Source organism: Arachis ipaensis, chromosome B9 (assembly GCF_059453495.1).
Source record: "Arachis ipaensis isolate K30076 ecotype BB chromosome B9, ASM5945349v1, whole genome shotgun sequence".
NCBI lineage: Eukaryota > Viridiplantae > Streptophyta > Magnoliopsida > Fabales > Fabaceae > Arachis > Arachis ipaensis.
The window spans coordinates 140,011,897-140,038,068 of NC_142444.1; the positions used below are offsets into that span (position 1 = coordinate 140,011,897).

The window sequence follows — 26,172 nt, forward strand, 5'->3', positions numbered from 1 at the left end:
TAAAATGTTTTACGCTATAAACACATTAAAATTAAACTCATAATTCAAAGATAAATTAACCCAAACTCAATCTAAACCAAATATTCTATCCAGGAATAATAATGTATATAATATTGGTGTCAAATATATACACAAGACAATTTTGATGGGCAAAAATAAAGGACAAACATTCAAGTATCATTCCACCACCAAAGACATATATTATTATGATCACACTCACCCACTACTAATTACAATGACACCACCACCGTCTTCTCCACCACTAAGAGATCCCTCACAACACGTTCCTTCAGAAATATATCATATGATATCTATAATGGACCTAACACATGCTTAATCGAACCTACTAGAAGTCACCTTTACAATGTGTATATATAGTGTCCCATGCCTCACACTTTCATGCACCAATAAGTTCTTGCTTCATGCCTCAAGCGGTGAAATAATAACAACAATAATACATTATATTGTATAGTCTTTTATCAAGCTTAATTGATAGACATACTCATATCGTAAATTCTCCTATATACTGTCACATTCTCTTTGTTGAAGTGTAGAGAGACATATAGCGTTAGAGATCATGGTGGCAAGCTCCAAGGTTATTGGAGCTGTTTTCATTGCTTTGTTCATTGTGGACATAGCATTTGCTGCTAGGGTGAAAGACAGCTTCTTAGGTGGTGGAAAAGGTGGTGGTGGTGGAGGAGGAGGAGGTGGCGGTGGCGGAGGAGGAGGAGGAGGCGGTGGTGGCAATCTTGGAAGGGGTTCTGGATATGGATCAGGTTATGGGTCTGGTGGAGGAGAAGGATATGGTGGTGGAGAAATAGGAGGAGGTGGTGGCGGCGGCAGAGGAGGTGGCGGAGGTGGTGGTGGTGGTTCAGGAGGATATGGATCAGGTTATGGATCAGGGTCTGGGTATGGATCAGGATATGGCTCTGGTGGTGGAAAAGGTGAAGGCGGTGGTGGCGGTGGAGGAGGTGGGAGAGGTGGAGGTGGAGGAGGTGGTGGAGGCCTAGGTGGCTCCGGCTATGGCTCTGGTTATGGTGAAGGAAGTGGTTATGGCCAAGGAGGTGGCATAGGAGGAAACGGTGGTGGCGGTGGCGGTGGAAAAGGAGGAGGAGGTGGTGGCGGCGGTGGCAATAATGGAGGTTCCGGCTACGGAAGTGGGTCCGGCTATGGATCCGGTAGTGGAGGTGGTAATGAGGGTGAGTCTCCTTAAACAAATTAAATGAAGGGTTAAAAATATAAATCACTTTTAGAAATGTATTTAAACGAAATAGGTTTTGTTTTATTAGGTTTAATTTGCATTCAAACTATGTTGGTTTTCATATATGTGATCTCCAAAAATAAACTATAGGGTGGTTTCATGGCCATCCTTCTTCATGCATGCATGGTAGTGTTAATATTTAGTTACCCTTCTTTGTTAGTGATGTTATCAAGCATGGCATTAACAATAATATTTCTGTACTTGTGTCTTCTTTTCTCCGATCCTCTTCCTCCTTTCTAGAGTATTCTTGTCTTGATTATTTTTATCTTAAAAAATTGATGTGATCAAAGAATATATATTAACGTATTGTCGTTGTTAAAGACATATAGTTATTAACAGTACTAGTTATTATTATCAAAGGAGAAAAGTTGTTTCAATAATAGTTTCATGAAGTTTTTAAATCGAACAGATCAAAATTCAACCCAGCTAAGAACTACAAACTTTATAGTAACTCATTATGAGTAGCTTTTCTATTTAATTATGACTTTGAAAAGAAATGTTCCGTACATTTATTATTTCAGCAAGCATACACTCTCATTTCTTCGTTGGAAAAAGAAGTTTAGCTAATGTGTCCTAAATCCTTTACATTATTATTTTCTTGGTATGATAATTAATTACTGTACTTATGCTCAGCAATGTAACGCATGTGGGACACTGAAGGCTGGTTTATAATGACAGACATTTGTTTTACAAAACTATATAATTTGCAGACCTACAGGTCCATCATTTTTATTTTTCTACTTTTTATGATGATACTACTTACCCGGGTACCAAAAAATCATTTGCTAAAAATATTTATGCTGGTTTTTTTTTCTTAAATAGCTCAGAGTCAAATGTATGCATGAATAACTAAAGCATAAATAACTAACGCATAAAAAACTACATCATACATAATAAAACACAACGGTCAACCTTACCTGATAGGATAAAGTTGCTAATTTTTGTTGTTGTTGAATGCACTTTTTTATCTAAATAACTGGGACGAAACCATACTCATGAAAAACTATTTCATTGTAAGCTGTTTAACCCAATTTTTAATGAAGAAAATAAACCCAATTTTTTGCCCGTTGTAATGTTAGAATCATTCATATTAAAATTGCTTTACACAAATCTTTTCCGCCACTATGGCTCGGCCATGGGGACCCCGCCACAACTTTGAAAAAGCTTGATTAACATTTTTTTTTATCAATTTCGCATGCTTGTGCCTGCAAAGCGTTAAAAGGAGACTTGGAGTCTTGCACAAGCAAAGAAACTCAACCGTTACAAGATCCTAAACAGCTATCACTTTTGGCATCCTCACAATCACAATGAGACCACCACAAAAGAGCACAGAAGATTGTCAAAGTTATTGGACTTTTTCTTAGAAACCCATGATTATGTCTTGCCTTGTTTCTCGGGCTTTTTGAAATAAAATAAACAAATGGCAAACATGCTTATTGAATTATTTCCAATAGGGCTCCTATAGAAAAGCTATCAGTCTATCAGTCTTAAAACACAACAAAGATGCAACGATTTTTATTGGTAGTGCAGGCACTCATTCAATCAAGGCAAATATTTCATGAACATAACGAACATCATAATTTGGGCCAACATCAAGCCCATTAATAATAATAGATGGCACATCAACGAAGTACAATAATCCATGACCAAAAAAAAAGTACAATTAACAGCTATGTTCAAATAACACTACCCCCAATGCACAATACCACAAAAAATAATAATAATAATAATAACACTAACCACAGAATGATCATGAATAAGAAATACATGACGGTAACTCACAAGTGAAATTCTTAACTCTCAATTTCTATGACAGCAAATAAATTTTCTCAAATCCTATCTCAGGCCAGTAACAGATGAAGATACAGAACGTATATGATATTAGCTACTGTTGACTTACAACAAAAGAATATAGTTCTAAATACTACACTTGGAAAAGGCAATAATGCCCTTTCCAATCGATCTTAAACTGACAGGGTTTGAGAATAATTCCTATAAGACCGCTCTCAACAAAAAAAAAAAAAAAAAAAAATCCTGCCTCTCTCGCTACAATAAAGATCTCCCAGAGTATATCATATGATGAGAAATAATGTAAACAAATCCCAAAAATTCAGCAAATGTATAAGCAATTAGCAAGCAGGTTTCACTACGCATCTAGAAGCAGACTAGTGCATGCAAACTACCCTACTCTACTCAAGAACCCTCTCAGAAGCATAAGCAACCTTCTGCATTATCATAGATTCAGCTGTACGTATTGCTCTCTGGGAACCCGTTATAGTAACTTTCCTGTATAATAAGGAAAGTAATGTAAAGCATTTTGGTAAAGGAAATTATTTTGGACATTTGATCATTGATCTGGCTTATATTCTGGATATGAAGGGTGAAAAAAGCCTTGATAGAATAAAATCCTACCTGTCTGTTGTCCCAGATATGTAATCTCCTCTGTCTGATATCTTTATCCTTGCCCCACTAACCTGGAAAAAAATTAAGACTTACTTGGGTTAGTTTCTTAATTAATTAGTCACTGTAAGCCATGTAATACTCCCAGCCATTGACAAACCTGACTAATATCCATTATATTCCTTCCGCCACGACCAACAACCAATCCTATATGGCCATCTGCAACACCAATGGTCAGCGAGTTACTCCGGTCCTCCTGGAGAACAACAGGAACTCTGTCAGTTCAGATTGCATCACCAATTCACCTTCAGATGAAGATGTGAGGAATTCACTACTGACTACAGGTCCTATAATCCCATGATAGCATGCTTGGATTTGGCCATAATTTTCAAATTGCCAAAATCATAATCTAAAAAAATTATTCACATGAAACTGGATTTCATAAAGCTCATAAACTAAATCTCAAGACAACAGCAGTACTATATTAAGCATGCATTATAACTAAGTTTCATACTGTTCTTAGTATTCTTAATAAACAATGCAGCATTGACAGTTATTTTTTAAGACTTCCTCCATTTAAAATACAAGATGCCAACACATAATGTGCTTCAGTGGTGGTTCCCCTTATATATGTGCTATTAGATCCTTGTCTAGTGCTGCAAAAATTTAGTTTTCTCATTATCACAATTGTGGAAGTAAAAGTAGATAAACAGATCATATTGAAACCATTGGATCCGCCATTATCAAAACCATAATTTTCATTAAAAGCTAAAACCCAAACAAAAAGGAATTCTTTAAGTTTCTCTTAAAATGTCTTCTAGTATTCCATCACAAACCCTTTCAAGTTTTGACTGAATTCTCTTTAACCTGATTCTCTTTTCTCACTTGGACCTCCATTGGTCTATGATTCAAATGATCAAACCAATCATATTCTACCCAATGGATGCTAATCTAAGCAAGAATAATAACTCCTACTCTTATCTTCTCATGTATGACTGTTCAACCACCTTAGCACACAAACTATAAGAAGCTAAGCATGTTAACACTGAGAATGATAATTCATGAGAAGAATTAAATAAGTAATTCCAGGATAAAAAAACACTTGAATTTTTGTTAAAAGTTTCATTTGTCACAAGTCACAACATGCATGTTAATCGGCATCCTGTAGAACAAGAAAAGGGAATTCAACATCTTCCTTTTTTATATTATTATTATTAACTCAGTCTGAAAACTGACACTAGAAAATCCAAAACAATAACAATACTAAATTAATGGAACAAAAGAACCTTGCTATTCTGGAACTTTCCTCCAGCAGCACCATTTGGTCTGTAGTTCGCTGCATTGTATGGTGCTGGTGCAACAGATGGAAGCACATATGTATATGGAACACCATGATAACCCGAAAAGTAAACACCTATGTCAGTTAACAATATTATACTTAGCATTAAACTCACCAAAGTAGCTCATCACAAATTTAGCACCAAACTAACTCATCATAAAACATTTTCAATATCTTCGTTTTCATTGAAATGAAAATTTAACAAGGGAATTAATATAATATAGAAAGATGAGCATTCCTCTAAAAATGGATGATTAAACTATATTAACTACATTTTTACCTCAATATACAAAACTATAAGCAGAACATACTTTTGCCATAACTATCTTCTACATATCTCCATGTATAAGTACACAACATAGTAGTAGAGAAGCAGATGGGACAAGTTCATTGAGAAGGAAAAAAAATAAAAAGTGCCTACAAACCCATAATCTTATACACTTAAAAGAAATAATCCTACAATAGCAGGGAAAGATATTATGGTTTGAGGCAATGCTTCCATATATTAACTTCATGCAATCATGGGAACCCATACACAGAAAACATGGACAGTGGAGAGTTCAATATTTTACTATTAGGCCCTCCAACTCCAAAATATATATTATAAACATACAGATTACTAACATGTAAGAATGAATAACATCCATGGTACTAATTCGGAACACTAACCTGGATATGAAAATGGAGAGTTCATGGACTGCGAATAATGAGGATCTTCAGCTAACTTAGAAACAATTAAATCAACTGCACGCATTTGCTCATCAAGAGTTCCTGTCAGTGTCACTAGCCTATCATTCAGTCCGTAATAATTATTATCCTGAGGAGATATCTTAATTCCAGCTTGAGATTCTTCAATGAATGACCTGACCAAAGGCAAGAATTTATGCTCTAAGCTTTTATCACCAATCATGTGTAATTTAAAAACAAAGAGAAAGGGTCCTACAATTAAGAACTCTCTCTTTTCTGACATAATTTAGGGGGAGCAAGGGGAAATAAAAGCTGGAACACCAAAGAACCACATGAAATCACAATACACCCAGAATCATAAATTAAGACATAGTAGTGTGATAGTATCAACAACTACTTTTATCTGTACATATTTCAAGAAATTGTAAATAGATAACTTAATGAGGAAAAGCAATAGTACCTAATGGTAGCACCTCCCTTGCCAATTATACCACCACAAGAACCATTTGGAACAATGAGTCTCACTTTTGTTTTTGGCTCAGCATCATTTTCATCCTCACTTTGAAGCTAATGACACAAGGTAAATAACTTTCAGGAAAACAGGAAATTGTAATACATGTTTTCATTTTCTTCATTACGAATCAAATTGACATCATAAATTACCTCACTGAGCAACTTAGACAGAATAAGTTCAACAGCTCTTAGGATTTCATTTATTCCACCAGATACCATGATAATCCTATCAGTAGTCCCAGGAAAGAATTCATGGTTGCGTGATAACTGGATTCGTGCCCCAGATTGTGACTGAAAATCAGTGATGGTTGAACCACCCTTTCCAATAACAGAACCAGCTGCAGAGTTTGATACAAGAAACCTAACATATGTTGGCTTCTCTGCAGAATCTGCAAGTGATCAACATAATGTCATATAATATTAAATAAATAAACAATTAAGACATTTACATATTTACAAATAAGAGTATAACTTTTGGATGCAACAAGACGGAATAACTATGGAACATAATTTTAAGCTTCAATTGACCAGATTCTATATATGAAACAACTTGCCTCATCTTATGAGGAAACAAAAAAACCAACAATTCTTCCCTTCAACTACCACTATGTACAACATAATCATTGCAAAAACTTCAAAACTACTTCCCACTTGCATAATGAGAATAATAAAAGGAAACCAAATCTTCAATCAACGTTAGCCAAAATAATAACAACCAGAACCAGAATATCCGGTTTACTGAAGCAAAAGTTGAGCTAAAAAGCTCAACCCAGAGAATTTTCGAACACTTATGTTAAGGGTATATAATACTGCCAAGTAAGAGTTAGTTCCAGTTGTGTGCTAAATCGGTAATGAGATGCCGAAAGTGGCCTAACTAGATTCAAACCAAAAGAACTCCAAATTTGACCTAAAATGGAGTAAATTTGGGAAACCTTCATTAGCTCCCTCGAAATTTAAACTTAATGAATGAAAACAAAATGAGCAAAGGAACAAAAAATAAATGAATAAACAAATAAATAAATAAATAAGCTCTCCTAGTTTCTGCCATCAATAAAATTTGGTAAGCAACAGCATATTATCCTTCTATGCAACTGAATATAAGCATATCCACTTAAATCTAAAGACCAAAGCAGAGAGATAAGAAATAAGTAAAACCCAAAATCACATCCACTCAAAAAGCAGCTATGCATTTTTGTTCTTATTTTCATTTTCAGGATAACATAGCAAAAATAAAAAATGAAAACAGTGAATCTGAGGAAAGGTAGCGTGATTGGTGGCGCGTAGTGCAACAATTAGGGTTACGAAAGGAAGGTGTTGACCTTAGAAGTTAGAAGAGCATAAGCGAGATACATTGAACCTGACCTACATTAGGGCACAGAAGCATGGAGAGAGAAAGTAGATCGGGATCGAGATGTACCTTCAAGGGAAGGGGATTGGTGAGGCGGCGAGGCGTGCTTCCTTGGCCCTTCCGGCGACGACACGTATGAAGATTCCGTCGACTCCATTCCCTTCTCCTTCCTCTTCTTCTTGTTCTTCTTGTTGCTGTTTCTCTGCTTCTTCCTCTTCCCCGAAGCTGATAACCAAAACCTATTCTTCTTTGAATACGCGAGAGAGAGAGAGAGAGAGAGAGAGAGGATTTCGAAATGAGATTTAAGAGCGAGGTAGAGAGAGGGTTTCACAGCATTGGGTTAAGGAATTCAAAACTGTTATGAGAGAGAGACCGAGAGAGAGAGAGAGAGAGAGAGAGAGAGAGAGAGAAATGGAGGAGTGAGAGTGGTGGGAACAGAGGAGAAAAGAAGAGAAGAGAGGAGAAGGAGAAGGAGGTGATAGTGTGTGAATAGCTGTTGCTACATATCCAAACATCTATGGCTTTTTTTATTTTTATTTTTTTTCTTTTTATTTTCGTAGTAGTAAATAGTAATAATAATAATAAATGAAAAATGAAAAATGGTAGAGGATTATAGAATTATTGTTTTGATTATTAATTAATTATTAATTTTAGGAAAATAAGATAAAATATGTGATTAAAAAATTTGATTAAAAAATTAAATTAAAAAATTAAATTAATAATAAAATAATAATAAAATAATAAATTTTAAAAATCTTTTAATAATTTTTTGTAATAAATAAATAAATAAAAATTGGTATAGCTTTACGGAACTGTTGGGTTGTGTTGAGGTGTCATGGCATGTGTGTGTCGTGTCTCTCTCTTTCCCTGGATATTTTTATTCAAAATCTTCACTGCGCCCTGCAAAAATCACAGCTACTCCCAAAGGTTTTATATATTAAAAAAACTTAAAAAGTATTATTTTAGAATTTTTATTTAAAAAAATTACTAATTTATTTAAATTTAAGCAAATTAGAGAAACTTACTTATCTTAAGCACGATTAGATTTTTTGCCACTACCTGCGAAAAATAGGTAAGATTATCTTGTTATGCATTTCTGCTAACAATGGCAACAAAATTGGTTAAATTTTGTTTCCATTTTCGCTGCTAATGAAAACTAAACTAAAAATAATTCCCCATCATTATCATTAGCATTATATTATCATACAACACGTGGTATTTAAATATTAAAATTATTGACATAATATATTTTAGTACTAATATATATATATATCTCTCTTTTTAAAATATTTTTAAAAAGTATTTTTTTAAATTAATTACACAAAAATTAACATTTAATAATTAAAATTTAACTAATTATCAGCTATTTTAATAGATTTAATATATTTTTTTATTATGTATCAATTTTAATTAATATGATATACAAATAAAAATATACATTTTACTATTTAAATTACTTAATCAAATATTCATTAATAATCTGTCTAAACATTTTTAATGATATAGAATTGAATTAAATTTCAGCATTTAAAATGAATTAATAAATTTATATAATTGAATTTAATTTTAATATTTAGAATATTTATTAAATAAATTAAAATTTTATAGTAAACATCTTTATTCTTTATTAATCTAACATTATATTTAAATAAAAAATATATTTATTCGTTAAATTATATAAAATAATTAAATTTTGTTTTACCTCTTTTGACTTATAAAATACGTAGAAGACCAAAATCAGAGTTTACAATTAGTAAAGTCATCGACACAAAAAATAAACTAAATTATCTATTAACAACTCACAGATATTTTAATTCAAAATTTAACAAAAGTAAATTCAGGCAACATAAGTATTTGTTTGTCAAAATAAAAAATACAAAATATTACTCAAAATCTATTTTAAAAATCACGTGAACTTTGTGAAACTATTAGGCATGAAACCAACCTAACTTATTACGCAACCATCCTAAACGTAACTCTTCTGGACATCCTTGAATGTTCAACAAACCACTTAACAGCTTCAAAAAGTTTATCATCTTATGCACTTAAGTTACGAATTGTCTCAAATAGTTTAGAAGTCTGGATCAAAATTCATTAAGAAGTTATGCATAATGTAATAAGCTATAACAATTTCGCTCACAGTGTCTACATTATATCTAGCCATTTCTCCTATGATAGGAAATCTATTTTTCACAATTTCAAAAACTCTTTCAATTACATTGGGCAATGATAAATGTCTTAAATTGAATAACTCTTTAGGATTTTTAGGAGGATGTCGTGAATATTCTTTTAAATGATATCAAATACTTCGATATGGAGTGATAAAACTAGACCTTAGCATATATCTAGCATCTGCTAAGTAAAATTTACCTAAAAATAGAATTTAAACTATTTGCTTAACTAATATTAGAAGAATGTTTATCAAAAATAAAAAATTACTAAAAAACTAATACCTTAAGGAACAATTAGATTATCTTCTCTACTTAGTGTATTATCTAAAATTCGTGAATCTGAAGCCGGGCCCTCCCACTCAGGCATTATGTAACACCCTACCACACAGAATTTTACACTTAAGCCGTAAAACAGAGATGGTAAGGTATTACGACCTCTAAAATAAAATATATACATAGTATATTTGAAAGGAAGTTATATTCGAGGAGTCTTGAAAGAAAGTTTAAGCAACAAGTCGCAAAAAGAAAAGCGCATCGCTCGCGTGAACGAAAACTTGCATACGAAGAAAAAATAAAGATATATATATATATATATATATATATATAATAAGAGTGGAGTATCAAAGGATACAAAATATTCAAGCTCCGGGCTTAACTTGCGAAGTTAAGGCTGGCTGGAGAATATTTACATATATATATATATACAATCCCAAGTTCCAAAATACTCAAAATAAACCCTAGTTCTCCATCAAGCCTTTAAGAGGTACAAAAGTGAAACATACACAAAGGAGAGGCTAAACATAAATATAATACATCAACCCGACTTCGCCTGCAAAAAAAATTCCAGACGCCTAGCGATGTACCTCTTGACCTGCATCTGAAAAAGACAACATATATATGGAATGAGAACTGGAGGTTCTCAGCATGGTAATGGTGCCCACATAAATAATATATAAGGTTCCAGAAAAATCAGAGGCAATCCTAGAACTCCGACACTCATATTTAAAAGTTAGAGTTAAATTTTAAAACTATAAATAAGGTAAGTTGTCTAAGGCATTTAGGCTCTAATCCAATTCTAACTTAACCCCTCAATTCTCACTTTCCTTCAATCCTCCAAAACTCTGGTGGAACGGTCCTCGTCACTCCTCCGCTAGACAAGGAGCCTCTCAGTTGCACAGACATATAATACATACCAAGAAAATACAGATAGATTACAGTTACTGCAAATAGAACACATAGCAGATAAGCATAGATTATCAAGTAGACAAACTCAAGTAATGCAAACTCAAACAGAACAGATAAACGCATATATGAATGCTTGCCCTATGACTGATGATATTATGTGTCGGTTATATAGCCAATCCGATATGTCCTAGTAGCTAACCTTGGACAGAAACACCCATTGTAGAGCAAGTGAGACTGAGCCACAACCCCATTGCTACTACCTGCTTAACCCAGAGCAAGTGATGTAACTACTACTACTGCTACTACCCAGGCGGGTGTTTATGTAAAACCCGGTTAATTAATGATAAATTAGCCCATAAATGAGAATTTATTCTAGAAAGCCAAAAATGTGATTTTTATGGCTTAATATGATAGAGGAGATTGAGACGAGAATTTCAATACCAATTTTATAAAAATCGGACCAAGATTGGACCGAACAGGCCAAATCGAGCCAACCGGACCCATGTTGGATCCTTGGCCCAACCTAACTAAACCTAAAGAACCCTAAAACAGAACTCTTTCTCCTCACATAACACTCTTACACGCTGAAATGGAAGGGAAAGGGAGAAGAACACTCTCAAGTTCTAACCATTGGTTGATCTTAAAACCACCATAACTTTTTATCTAGAGCTCCGATTGTCACACCGTTTGTGGCCACGCGTTCACTGCGAAGAGCTCTACAAAACCCATTACTTTATTCTTGAGGTAAGCCACGATTTCATCTCAGTTCTTCCTCCCCTAAATTCGAATTTCATAGAGAAATATGTTGAGATTTTGGGCTCTTTGATGTTATAGGATCCAACACTCTTGAAGGAGAAGGTTAATCTTGTCTCCTTGGACCTTGGGTGTGGTAAGATTCTCAATCCTAGTGTAATTTATTGGTTTATGATGTTTGGGTATTGAGCCATTGTGCTTGGATGTGATAATTGTGGCTTAGGTTGTGTGTATGTGAATATTGAAACTTGATTGAGATTGTAGAAAGCTTGAAAAGGGATTTTGGTGATAAAAATCTGTTCTTGGAGGTATTGAGACATTGAGAGCTTATGGAAAAGTGATTTGGAAGTGCTCCAGTTGAGCGGGGGAAATCGGCTAAGGTGTGGTCTCGGTTTCCTGTATCTAAAATGTAATGTGGTGTGAAAACTTAGGCTAGAGGCCCTAAGATAGGTATTAAATTGTTGATGTTGTTGAATGGTTGAGATATATCATGTGGTCATATATGTGATTATGATTATTGATGCCTTGATGGTGTGATGCATGAGAAAAATGCATGTTGTGATATATACTTGATGATTGATTAAGGTTGAATCGCGGGTAAAACCGTGTTGATAGTGAGTATGATATTGATCATATGTAATAATGTTTGATTGAAAATGGTGTGGTTGGAAATGTGGGATGAGAAAGAATATATTACATGAGAATGTGTTGAAATTGGGTATTTGATTGAGATGGGTTAAATGGTTGGTTGGTGGTTTTGTGAGTTTTGGTAAAAATGTTAATGTATGAGTTGAGGAGGCTTGAGGTTGATTTTTGGTATATTTTGATTGATTCCAAAAGGGGTTGAAATTGGTATGTTTTGGTTGATTTTGAAAAGAGTTGAAATTGGCTTGTTTTGAAAATGGCACATTATGATTTTGTATAAAAATGTGGATTTTGGGCATACTTTGACGGAGCATAACTTGAGCTCCAGATCCCCATTTTGTGCCAAATTTATTTAGAAATAAAATTAGATCCGAGGTGGTTATGCCGTTCCAAGAAAAAACAAAAAAAGATTTAAAATGAGGAAGTTATGTCCGTCAGAAGATTGGGGTTTGAAACTGTGGATTCTGCAGCTTTTAGCTTAGTAAATTTTTTAGCAGAAAGCACAACCACGCGTAGGCGTGGCCGACGCGCACGCTTCGTTTTTCGAAAATGCACCATCCACGCATGCGCGTGACCCACACGTACGCGTCAATGTGCTAAATTAGTTGCCCAGCCAGATTCCCAAGAGTTGTGCTTGAGTTGTGCAAGTTTTGTGCCTAGGGGACAAAACGCACCCATGCGTACGCATGGCCGACGCGTAGGCATCGCTGGGTTTTTCTGTCATCCACGCATGTGCATGAGCGACACACACGTGTGACCCGATTTTCATTCCAAAGTTGATTTTTGAGTTTTCAAAGCCAAATTTCATACTTATAAGCCTCCGATCTCAGCCCTTTATGTCTTGAATCATTATGATATGCCTAACAATGAGAAAGGAGCTAGGGGATGTGGTAACTTGTGAATGAAGAAAGGGAAAAATTAATGATCAATGATGATCAAAGGTGATTATATGAGATACGGAGGATGGCGGTGGAAGTGCTTTATGTGCCATGAGCCGAAGGGCTGTATTTGTTGATAAATTGGCTGGTTCTGGATTAAACTATGAGCCGGATGGCTGAGTTATTGCCGAGTTACGGCGGAGCCATTATTGAATTATGGCTGAGTATAATTGCATATATGCTTATTGATTGAGATGTGAATGTTGCACTTCCACTATCTGAGATACGATTTTCCCTAGGTGAAAGTAATGGCTAGCCACCATGAGCTCTAGGTGTAGACTCGATACTCTGTTGACCCTATGTCGTAAGTGTGGCCGGACACTGTGAGAGTTTCGGATGAGCTTGCCCCCGTGAATATACACCAGTAAGTGTGTTGGATATGAATTATGAATTGTGAATTATGTTGAGTATAACTCGAGTTGGGGATGCACGACAGAGGGACAGTCTAATGGTTAGCTACCAGGACTTGTCGGATTGGCTATATAACCGACAAATGATATCATCAGCCATTAGAACAGGCATTCATCATATGCATACTATGTGAATTGTTTGAGATTGCCTAATTGACTGCATCTTACTTATTAATTGTCTAAATGTCGTATCTGCTTCCTATTTGTATATCTCTTGTCTGATATAACTGTGTTTGCCATTTTATACTCTTGTTGGTGGTTGGGAGGTCTGAAGGATTTGGAAAGGGAAGTATTAGTTAGACTGAAGATCTCTAGTCAGTTGCCATTTATGGTTTAGCCTGTTTATAAGCTTTGAATTTATCTGGTGGAAGTTCTAGGATTGCCTTCGATTTTCCCAGGACATTACATGTTAGATATGTGGGCACTGTTTATACTGAGAACCTCCGGTTCTCACCCATGCGGATTTTGTGGTTTTCAGATGCAGGACGTGAGGCTTCACGCTGAGGCATGCTGGAGACTTCTAGATTAGCAAAGATCCTTGGTTCTCGGGACTCTGTTTTGGTTTTATGTTTTCTTTTAGATATTTTTATCTCCACTAAATAATACAAACTGTGATGACTCCTCTTAGAGGAGATTTTGGAGGATAGGTTTTCTGTATTTATGTCCCTTTGAGTTTCCTTGGGGTTTCTTGCTTTATATATATTTGTATATACCTTTATACTCAGACCGGTTATCTTTGAAACCGGATTTTGAGTCTTGATATTCCTATTTTTGGCACTCTTATGTATATATATAATCTCGTGTTAGCTTATCTTTATCTGTTACGTTATGTTATCGATCGGAGTGTTGCGCTTTCGAGTTACGATTTTTGTTTTACCCCTTTTTTCTTAAAAAGGCTCCTAGTTATAATCATTGTTCATACTACTATACGTACTAAATTTTTTTATTTTTGAGGTCGTAATACCTTGTCATCCCTGTTTTATGACTTAAGCATAAGACTCTGTATGGTAGGGTGTTACATTATGGTATCAGAGCAGTTTGTTCCTATAGAGCCTGAGGGATGGACTGACTATGCTTCTGTGCATTCTCTGTATGTGTGTTATGTGCTATTAGTATATCTGATTGATATAACTGGCATAAATGTTCATGAGCATGCATTTGGGACTTTGAAGCACTAGACTTCCGATATTGAGACTGATCAACTTGATATCGATTGTTTGGTGTGTATAGGAACCAGATGGCGACTCGTGGACGCAATCGAGGTCGTGGGAGAGGTTGTACTGATGCTCGGGGACTGGGTAACAACCCGAATGACCCGGTAGACTTTATGGCGGCATTGGAGAACATGGCTACTGCTATGCAGGCCACTGCAGAGGATCTTGGGTAACAGATGAATAATCATGGCAATGACGGAGGTGGAGCTCAGGGCCCGATGACACTGGCAACATTCTTGAAGGTTAATCCACCTAAGTTCAAGGGAACCACTAGCCCGACTGAAGCCGATACCTAGTTTCAGGCTATGGAGCGAGCACTGCAAGCGCAGGTGGTACCTGAAGGGCAGTGTGTTGAGTTTGCTACATATTTGCTCACTGGGAAGCATCACATTGGTGGCAAGGAGTCCGACGTCTCCTGCAACAGGGTGATGACTATATCACCTGGGATGCCTGAAGAGTTCTATAAAAAGTACTTTCCAACTTCTGCCAGGACGGCCAAGGAACTTGAGTTGCTGCAGCTGAAGCAGGGTGCTATATCCGTATCTGAGTATACTGACAAGTTTGAGGAGTTGTTCAGATTTTCCTATATGTGTTAGGGGACTCCGGGAGACTATGAGGAATGGAAGTGAATTAAGTATGAAGGAGGACTCCGGAGCGATATCTTCAGCTCAGTGAGACCAATGGAGATCAGGACTTTCTCCGAGTATGTGAACAAGAGTAGGGTTGCTGAAGAGTGTGTGAAGAATGTAGCTGCTGAGAGAGGGAGCCATAGGGGATAATTCCCACAGAACCGAGGGAAGAGCTTTGCTCCTAGAGGTCTGCCATTCAAGCGAGGAGGCTCATTCAGGAAGCCCAACAACAACAACTCCCAAGGGAAGAGATTTGGGAAGCAGCATCAGAATGAGCAAGCTTATACTAGGTGCGGAAGTCACCATCCGGGAGCCCCGTGCAAGGCCGGGTGGGGCTTGTGCTATTCTTGTGGTAAGGCGGGACATAAAGCCGCAAATTGTCCAGAGAAGTAGAAACAAGGTGCAGGGAAGGCACAACAAAATGGTCGGGTGTTCACCACCTCAACTATAGGTGCCGAGGGATTCGAGACACTTATCCGAGGTAACTGTGAAATGGCTGGTCAAACTTTAAATGCTTTATTTGATTCGGGAGCAACACATTCTTTCATTGCATTTGAAAAGGCTATTGAGTTAGGATTGAAGATTTTAGTTTTAGGTTATGACCTAAAGGTGTATAATGCCACCCATGAAGCCATGGTAACTAGGCTAGGATGCTCGCAAGTTTCGTTTAGGATCAAGCAGTGTGACTTTATTCATAATTTAATTTGTTTACCGATGATCGGTCTTGATCTTATCTTGGGATCGGACTGGTTATCTGAGAACTATGTTCTGCTCAATTGTTCTGCGAAATCAGTGTACTTTATGCCGGAAGATACAGAAGGACCGGTTGTGTTGAATAGTTACTACTTGAACTCTATGATGGTGAATTGTTCCGGAATCGAATGTCAGGGCATTTTGTTGTTAACTGCGGGTGTTTCGGGTGATGATCAAAGATTGGAGCAAATTCCGGTTATATGTGAGTTTCCGGAGGTGTTTCCCGACGATATTGATGAATTTCCACCTAACTGCGAGGTTGAGTTTGCCATTGAGTTAGTGCCTGGGGCAGGACCAATCTCGAGTGTTCCTTATAGGATGTCACCACTAGAAATGGCCAAGCTAAAATCTCAGTTAGAGGATCTGTTGGGTAAGAACTTTATCCGACCAAGTGTTTCTCCGTGGGGTGCGCCAGTGTTACTGGTAAAGAAGAAGAACGGAAGTATGCGACTCTGTGTGGATTACAGGCAGCTGAACAAGGTCACAATAAAGAATAAGTACCTACTGCCAAGGATTGATGATCTCATGGATCAGTTACAGGGAGCTGGGGTTTCGTCCAAGATCGACTTGCGATCCGGTTATCACCAGATAAGGGTGAGGGGTGAGGATATCCCTAAGACTTCTTTCAGTTCTCATTATGGTCATTACGAGTATACTGTAATGTCTTTTGGGTTGACAAACGCTCCTGCAGTGTTTATGAATTATATGAACAGAGTTTTTCATCCGTTTCTGGATAAATTCGTTGTTGTCTTCATTGATGACATACTGATTTATTCCAAGACTGAGGAGGAGCATGCAGAGCACTTGAGGACTGTGCTGCAGACACTAAAGGAAAAGAAGCTATATGCCAAACTATCCAAATGTGAATTCTAGAAGAGTGAGGTTAAGTTCTTGGGCCATGTGGTAAGTAAGCATGGGATAGCTATAGACCCATCTAAAGTGGAGGCGGTAATGGATTGGGGGCGACCAATCTTAGTTACTGAGATAAGGAGTTTTTTGGGCTTAGCTGGCTACTACCAAAGATTCATCAAATGCTTTTCGCAACTAGCTTTGCCATTGACAAAATTAACCTGCAAGGATGTGCCGTTTGTTTGGACTCCTCAGCGTGAGGAGAGCTTCCAAACGTTGAAGCAAAGGTTGACCACCGCACCTGTATTAGTGCTACCTGAGCCAAATGAATCATTTGAGGTGTATTGTGATGCCTCACTGAAGGGTCTAGGGTGCGTGCTGATGCAACATCGTAATGTGGTGATGTATGCCTCACGACAGTTGAGACCTCATGAAGTTAATTACCCTACGCACGATTTGGAGCTTGTTGCGGTTGTATTTGCGCTAAAGGTGTGAAGGCATTACCTCTATGGGGTTAAGTTCCAAGTTTTCTCTGATCACAAGAGCTTGAAGTATTTCTTTGATCAGAAAGAGCTTAATATACGACAAAGAAGGTGGATGGAATTACTAAAGGATTACGACTTCGAGTTGAATTACCATCCGGGAAAGGCGAATGTAGTGGCGGAAGCGTTAAGTCGAAAGTCATTGTATGCTACTTGGATGATGCTCCGAGAGGAGGAATTGCTCAAGGAATTCGAGAGTCTGAAAATTGGTGTTCAGGAAGTATCCAGAACTCTGTGTTTGTGTCGATTAGAGATCTCAAGTGATTTTAAATTTGAAGTCCTAAAGGCACATGAGAACGATGATGTGTTACCTAAGGTGTTGCCAGCTATTGAGCAAGGAAAGTGGTGGAGAGTGTCGGAGGATCAAGATGGGCTATGGAGATTCAAGGATAAGATCATTGTGCCAGATGTTGGGTCTTTGCAGCAAGATATCTTAAAGAAAGCACACAAAAGCGGATTCTCTATTCACCCGGGAAGTACTAAGATGTACCATGATTTAAAGGCGATGTTTTGGTGGGCGGGTATGAAGAATGATGTGGCGGAATATGTTTCAAAGTGCTTAACCTGTCAGAAAGTAAAGATTGAACATCAAAGACCTTCCCAGACATTGCAACCTTTAGAGGTTCCGCAATAGAAATGGGAAAGCATTGCGATAGACTTTGTGTCAGGATTGCCAAGGACTATGGCCTGTTTTGATGCTGTCTGGGTGATCGTGGACCGACTGACAAAGTCAGCTCACTTTTTACCCATTCGGATGAACTACACCCTTGAGGAGCTAGTACCGTTATATATAAAGGAAATTGTGAGATTTCATGGTGTACCTGCTACTATAATCTCTGATAGAGATCCTCATTTCACTTCGAGGTTCTGGGGTGCATTTCAGAAAGCTTTCGGAACCCGATTAAGCTTGAGCACAACTTACCATCCTCAAACAGATGGTCAATCTGAGAGGACGATTCAAACACTAGAGGATATGTTGAAGGCTTATATTTTGGACCAACCGGCGAGTTGGGATCGGTATATACCGTTGGTAGAGTTTGCATACAATAATAGCTACCATGCGAGCATCAGAATAGCTCCGTATGAGGCCCTATATGGGAGAAAATGCCAATCTCCGCTATGCTTGTATGAAGCTGGGGAGAAAGGTTTGTTGGGGTCGGAGATGATAGTTGAGACCACTGAACAAGTCAAAAAAATCTAAGATAGGATGCTTACTTCGCAGAGTCGTCAGAATAGTTACGCCGATCAGAGATGAAAGCCTTTGGAATTTGAGGAAGGAGACCATGTGTTCCTTAAAGTTACTCCAACCACAGGAGTAGGTAGGGCAATTAAAGCGAAGAAGTTGAATCCTCGATACATTGGTCCATTTCAGATCCTGGAGAGGGTTGGACCGGTAGCATATCGGATGGCTCTACCACCTCACCTTTCGAACCTGCACGACGTATTTCATGTGTCGCAGCTTCGGAAGTATACTCTTGATGCTAGCCAAGTGTTAGGACCTGAATCTGTTCAGTTAAGGGAAGATTTGACGCTTCTAGTGGCTCCGGTCAGAATTGATGATACTAGTATCAAACGGTTGCGTAGAAAAGAGGTTTTATTAGTCAAAGTGGCATGGAGTCGGGGCGGTGTTGAGGAACACACTTGGGAACTTGAGTCGGAGATGCGAGCTGACTACCCACACTTATTCTCAGGTAATTGAATTCGAATTTTGTGGGCAAAATTCCCAATTAGGTGGGTAGAATGTAAAACTCGATTAATTAATGACTAATTAGCCCATAAATGAGAATTTATTCTAGAAAGCCAAAAATGTGATTTTTATGGCTTAATATGATAGAGGAGATTGAGACGAGAATTTCGATACCAATTTTATAGAAATCAGACCAAGATTGGAACGAACGGGCAAAACCAGGCCAACCGAACCCATATTGGGCCGTTGGCCCAACCTAACTAAACCTAAAGAACCCTAAAACAGCACTCTCTCTCCTCACATAACACTCTTACACGCTGAAATGGAAGGGAAAGGGGGAAGAACACTCTCTCAAGTTCTAACCCTTGGTTGATCTTCAAACCACCATAACTTTTGATCTAGAGCTCCGATTACCACACCGTTTGCGGCCACGCATTCACCGCGAAGAGCTCTACAAAACCCACTACTTTATTCTTGAGGTTAGTCACGATTTCATCTCAGTTCTTCCTTCCCTAAATTCGAATTTCATGGAGAAATGTGTTGAGATTTTGGACTCTTTGATGTTATAGGACCCAACTCTCTTGAAGGAGAAGGTTAAACTTGTCTCCTTGGACTTTGTGTGTGGTAAGATTCTCAACCCTAGTATAATTTGTTGGTTTATGATGTTTGGGTATTGAGCCATTATGCTTGGATGTGATAATTGTGGCTTAGGTTGTGTGTATGTGAATATTGAAGCTTGATTGAGATTTTGGAAAGCTTGAAAAGGGATTTTGGTGATAAAAATATGTTCTTGGAGGTGTTGAGACCTTGAGAGCTTGTGGAAAAGTGATTTGAAAGTGCTCCGGTTGAACGGGAGAAATCGGCTAAGGTGTGGTCTCGGTTTCCTGTATCTAAAATGTAATGTGGTGTGAAAACTTAGGCTAGAGGCCCTAAGATAGGCATTGAATTGTTGATATTGTTGAATGATTGAGATATATCATGTGGTCATATATGTGATTATGATTATTGATGCCTTGATGGTGTGATGCATGAGAAAAATGCATATTGTGATATATGCTTGATGATTGATTAAGGTTGAATTGTGGGTGAAACCATGTTGATAGTGAGTATGATATTGATCATGTGTAATGATGTTTGATTGAAAATGGTGTGGTTAGAAATGTGGGATGAGAAAGAATATATTACATGAGAATGTGTTGAAATTGGGTATTTGATTAAGATGGGTTAAATGGTTGGTTGGTGGTTTTGTGAGTTTTGGTAAAAATGTTAATGTATGAGTTGAGAAGGCTTGAGGTTGATTTTTGGTATATTTTGATTGATTCCAAAAGGGGTTGAAATTGGTATTTTTTGGTTAATTTTGAAAAGAGTTGAAATTGACTTGTTTTGAAAATGGCACATTATGGTTTTGTATGAAAATGTGAATTTTGGGCATACTTTGACAGAGCATAACTTGAGCTCCGGATCCCTGTTTTGAGCCAAATTTATTTAGAAATAAAATTGGATCCGGGGTGGTTATGTCGTCCAAAAAAGGACAAAAAACGATTTAAAATGAGGAAGTTATGTCCGTCGGAAGATTGGGGTTTGAAACTGTGAATTTTGCAGCTTTTAACTTAGTAAAATTTTTGGCAGAAAGCAAACCCACACGTAGGCGTGGCTGACGCGCACGCGTCATTTTTCAAAAATGCACCATCCACGTGTACACGTGGCCCACGCGTACGCGTCAATGTGTTAAATTAGTTGCCCAGTCAGATTCCCAAGAGTTGTGCCTGAGTTGTGCAAGTTTTGTGCCTAGGGTACAAAACGCACCCACGCGTACGCGTGGCCGACGCGTAGGCGTCGTTGGGTTTTTCTGTCATCCACGCGTGCGCGTGGGGGGACACATACGTGTTGATGTATCTTTCTGCCACCCACGCGTGCGCGTGGGCGACGCACACGCGTGACCCGGTTTTCATTCCAAAGTTGATTTTTGAGTTTTCTAAGCCAAATTTCATACTTCTAAACCTCCGATCTCACCCATTTATGTCTTGAATCATTATGATATGCCTAGCAATGAGAAAGGAGCTAGGGGATGTGGTAACTTGTGAATGAAGAAAGGGGAAAATTAATGATCAATGATGATCAAAGGTGATTATATGAGATACGGAGGATGGCAGTGGAAGTGCTTTATGTGCCATGAGCTGAAGGGCTGTATTTGTTGATAAATTGGCTGGTTCTGGATTGAACTATGAGCCGGATGGCTGAGTTATTGCCGAGTTACAGCGGAGCCATTATTGAATTATGGCTGAGTATAATTGCATATATGCTTATTGATTGAGATGTGAATGTTGCACTTCCACTATCTGAGATACGAGTTTCCCTAGGTGAAAGCAATGGCTAGCCACCATGAGCTCCAGGTGTAGACTCGATACTCTGCTGACCCTATGTTGTAAGTGTGGCCGGACACTGTGAGAGTTTTGGATGAGCTCGCCCCCGTGAATATACACCAGTGAGGGTGTTGGATATGAATTATGAATTGTGAATTATGTTGAGTATAACTCGAGTTGGGGATGCACGACAGAGGGACAGTCCAATGGTTAGCTACCAGGACTTGTCGGATTGGCTATATAACTGACAGATGATATCATCAGCCATTAGGATAGGCATTCATCATATGCATACTATGTGAATTGTTTGAGATTGCCTAATTGACTGCATCTTACTTATTAATTGTCTAAATGCCGTATCTGCTTCCTATTTGTATATCTCTTGTTTGATATAACTGTGTTTACCATTTTATACTCCTGTTGGTGGTTGGGAGGTCTGAAGGATTTGGAAAGGGAAGTATTAGTTAGACTGAAGATCTCTAGTCAGTTGTCCTTTATGGTTTAGCCTGTTTATAAGCATTGAATTTATCTGATAGAAGTTCTAGGATTGCCTTCGGCTTTCCCAGGACATTACATGTTAGATATGTGGGCACTGTTACCATACTGAGAACCTTCGGTTCTCACCCATGCGGATTTTGTATTTTTCAGATGCAGGACGTGAGGCTTGACGTTGAGGCATGCTGGAGACTTCTGGATTAGCGAAGATCCTTGGTTCTCGGGACTCTATTTTGGTTTTATGTTTTCTCTTAGATACTTTTATCTCCACTAAATAATACAAACTGTGATGACTCCTCTTAAAGGAGATTTTGGAGGATAGATTTTCTGTATTTATGTCTCTTTGGATTTTCTTGGGGTTTTTTGCTTTATATATATTTGTATATACCTTTATACTCGGACCAGTTATCTTTGCAACTGAATTTTGACTCTTGATATTCCTATTTTTGGCACTCTTATGTATATATATAATCTCGTGTTAGCTTATCTTTATCAGTTACGTTATGTTATCAATCAGAGTGTTGCGCTTTCGAGTTGAGGTTTTCGTTTTACCCCTTTTTCTTAAAAAGGCTCCTAGTTATAATCATTGTTCATACTACTATACGTACTAAATTTTTTTATTTTTGAGGTCGTAATACCTTGCCATCCCTGTTTTATGACTTAAGCATAAGACTCTGTATGGTAGAGTGTTACAGTTTACAAGCTCAACCTGGAGCAAGTAGAATAATCCACTATTGCTGCTACTACCTAGGCATCACAATCACTGACCCGGAACAAGCGGGACGAACCATAATCCTTGCTACTACCTTGGTATCTCAATCAAACATTTATTCACTCTTAAGTCAATAATCAATCATAATTCACCACTTCACAAGCTTTCTTCATTTCCAAGTTAACACTCCTTCAAGGTTCTCCCATTTCACCAAACTTAGAACTAAGTATTAGGACCTTAGAGATTAAAAATAGAGGTTTAGAGGTTTGAAATCATGTTTAAATCACACAAACGCAAAGTTTTCCAAAATAGGGTCTCGCGTACGCATGCATGTTGCGCGTACGTGGCTTGCAAAATTCACCTCTCGTGTACGCATGTACACACCCGCGTATGCTAGAGGTCTAGACAAAACAAAATGGTCATGTCGCGTGTGTATGTCGCATACGCATGCCCCTCAAATTTTGTAAAAAGTTAAGTTATGCAGAAATTACTTTTACACTCTGAATTATCGACTCACATAACTTTTTTGTTAAAAATCGTTTCTAGTCCATTCTTCGAATGGTGTAAACTTCACGAATTCAATTTTCATTCAAAACAAAGTTTGAAAAAGTTTGGGGGTTCGAAAGCCGAGTTATGGCCCACTGAAGTTCGATAAAAAATCAGTTTTTCTCAAAATTCACCAACCTCTATTTTTACCAAGTTTTCAACTCAATACCAATGCATTATTCCTTAAAACAACACTCACCATGTATAGAACAGGTCTACTACCATTTCATTACCTTCTCATTGCAGCAATTACTCATTTATATCAATTTTCTAATCCATACAACCCAAGATCAAACAACATTATTCATCATTATGCATTATCATCATCAAACTCCAAACTCATCAAACAATAAAATCATCATTCATCAATCAATTCTCAATATATTTCTACATTTACATCATGATTACTAAGCATTAACATATTCACAGATTTTCAACCTATCCTATGGTCATCTAACCTATGTTTTCACGAAACATTATATATTATCTACGAGAAACCAAAACTATACCTTGGCCGATTCCTCCCTAATGTCGAAGCACCTCAATTATCTTCGTTCCTCAAGTGTTCAAAGCTCCGAATCCTCACCGAAAAAAATCCAACCTGGTTTGCTTTCTAGTCACCGATATCACCGAATTTATCTCCAAAACATATATCTCACTCTAATTCCACATAAATACCACAAAAATTAAACTAGGGTTCATAATCATTGATGGTTCACAAGAGTTAATGGTTCTTCACCTTACCGAAGAAAATTCGGGACAATATCCGATAAATCCACAAGGCTAATTTGATCCTAAATACCAAAATCACATAATCTCTCAAAATTAAAACTTCAAATTTTTGAAATTAGGAAAAGAGTGGATGAGTGAGAAATCGCTAGATTTTTACCAAATTATTCAGTGAGTTTCGTAGAGAATCTAAGACAAACGCGTGGTCGCTGACAGCTCGTCAATCGGAGCTCCAGATTGAAAATTAAGTGAAATCGAATTTTTGGCAAGGGTTTGGCGTCCTTCTCCCCTCTTTCCCTTGTGTTCAGCGTGCTTCCATGAAAAAAATGAGGAAAGAGATGTTTTGGGTTTTTATATAATGGCTTTGGACTCGGTCTAACCAGTTTGGCTGTTGACCCATTTTTGAGCAAAAAATTTTAAAATTAGTGTCAAAATTCAAATTTTAATTATTTCTACTTCATTAAACTATAAATTTAATTTCTTAATTTCTTTGATTAATAATTAATATATTAGCTAATTATTCACTAATTACATGGGATTTACACATTACATAAGAGAATTTTAAGTCAAATGTACAAGCTGCTAATACATTCATTGTCGGGTAACTTTTTCTTCCTCTATATTTTGATACATGTGTTCCATCTATAATACCGACAGAATTCTAAAAATTTTAACGAAAATTAGTGATATGACTATTTGAAAATACAAAAAATATACATAAAAATAATAAATGAAGTTTATTTTTAAAAAATTATCTTAAAATATGGATAGAACCTTTCTTAATAAATAATTTCTGATGAAACAATTGTACGATTTGGTTGAACTAAAAATTAATCTTCAAATATTATTATAGCTTTAAGAATTTAGTGAAAATGATGACTGACTGTTTCAGTAGATCGACAAAATTTTTTTTTTATTTAAATTCTTGTTTGACCACTTAAAATATGTAAAAATTTTGTAATTTGTTCCACAATATAGTTATATTGGGTATTCCTAAAAAATTCTCTTCCATAAAATATATCAACTAATCTCTTAATAAAAATATCATAACTCATACGTATTATAAATAGAACATGAGTTATAATGTATTTTTAATTGAACTATCAACTCATCTCGCACGTAATCTCTATTATATAGCTGTGTTTGAATGATTAGTCTTTTAATTGGAGATATACGCTGCCTTCTATATTACTAAATAACCTGCATAAATAATTAAAGCTACAATTTCTGTTTTGTCAAATTCATTCATATTATTTACAAGCATTTGAATATATATAAACATAAGCAACGTGTTACAAGCAAAATATAATTTAAACAAAAGCAACGTAACAAAAGCAATGTGCTCTATATAAGCAACGTGTTCTATACAAGCAAATATACATAACTGATTATATATATATTTACATAAATTTTATTAAATTATATGTATATAAATTCTCATAAAGCAATACACATGAAGCACGTCTACTGAAGGAAAGGAGAGCAATATGTTAAAAGTTTAAATGTGATATTATTTAAGTGCAATACACATCCGATAAAACAAAGAAATACATATACTTTATCGATGAAATACGTCTGTATGGAAGAAAAGGAGCTAAAGCACATCTGCACAGAAGAGAAAAAGAGAGTGGAGATACCGTTGGAAGGTGGGAAATTTTAAAAATAAATGAATAAAAAAAAGAGTAAAAGACAAATAGATCCCTGAACTTTTTAAACGTAAACATTTTTGTCTCTTAAGATTTAAAAATATATTTAAATCCCTCACCTTATAAAACGCGTGACAATTAGACCCCTCCGTCGAGTTGGAGTTCAAAACAGCAACGAAACATACTGACCTGGAAGGGTAGAGTGTCAGGTGTCCGTTTTAGTTGCTGATGTGGATGGAGAACAAATTTTTAATGGACAAATTGGTCCTTGCGGCCATCATACGCTCTCTCTCTCTCTCTCTCTCGTCGCAACTCACCTTGGTCCGACTCCGTCACCGCTCTCATCAACTCTGCCAC

At 36.9% G+C, this 26,172-nt stretch overlaps 2 protein-coding genes across 3 annotated transcripts; one reads left to right on the plus strand and one right to left on the minus strand.

Annotated features, from left to right (window-relative positions):
* Positions 1-437: 437 nt before the first annotated feature.
* On the plus strand, positions 438-2,705 carry LOC107617632 (uncharacterized). Its single transcript, XM_016319443.3, has 2 exons — positions 438-1,199; positions 2,475-2,705. The coding sequence occupies exons 1-2, from the start codon at positions 578-580 to the stop codon at positions 2,570-2,572; spliced, it is 720 nt and encodes a 239-aa protein (XP_016174929.2). The 5' UTR covers positions 438-577; the 3' UTR covers positions 2,573-2,705.
* A 419-nt stretch (positions 2,706-3,124) lies between these two features.
* BTR1L (binding to TOMV RNA 1L (long form)) lies at positions 3,125-8,071 on the minus strand. Of its 2 annotated transcripts, none has more exons than XM_021110322.2 (8): positions 7,618-8,071; positions 6,351-6,589; positions 6,148-6,254; positions 5,670-5,863; positions 4,948-5,075; positions 3,822-3,917; positions 3,674-3,735; positions 3,125-3,547 (listed from the first exon to the last, which is right to left on the minus strand). In XM_021110322.2, exons 1-8 carry the CDS (start codon positions 7,703-7,705, stop codon positions 3,451-3,453), a joined length of 1,011 nt encoding a protein of 336 aa, XP_020965981.1. In that variant the 5' UTR covers positions 7,706-8,071; the 3' UTR covers positions 3,125-3,450. The 2 variants fall into 2 exon arrangements, with proteins under 2 accessions (XP_020965981.1, XP_088355737.1); XM_088499611.1 differs by having other exon boundaries at positions 4,948-5,012; positions 7,618-8,049.
* Between the last annotated feature and the right edge of the window lie 18,101 nt (positions 8,072-26,172).

Bases quoted from the DNA above. Each gene is read 5' to 3' on its own strand.
- LOC107617632 (XM_016319443.3), top strand. From the start codon at position 578: ATGGTGGCAAGCTCCAAGGTTATTGGAGCTGTTTTCATTGCTTTGTTC. The intron at 1,200-2,474 runs GTGAGTCTCCTT...GTGCCTGCAAAG, and splicing joins TAGTGGAGGTGGTAATGAGG to CGTTAAAAGGAGACTTGGAG.
- BTR1L (XM_021110322.2), bottom strand. From the start codon at position 7,705: ATGGAGTCGACGGAATCTTCATACGTGTCGTCGCCGGAAGGGCCAAGG. The intron at 6,590-7,617 runs GTACATCTCGAT...GATCACTTGCAG, and splicing joins CCAATCCCCTTCCCTTGAAG to ATTCTGCAGAGAAGCCAACA. The intron at 3,548-3,673 runs GTAGGATTTTAT...CTTATTATACAG, and splicing joins ATATCTGGGACAACAGACAG to GAAAGTTACTATAACGGGTT.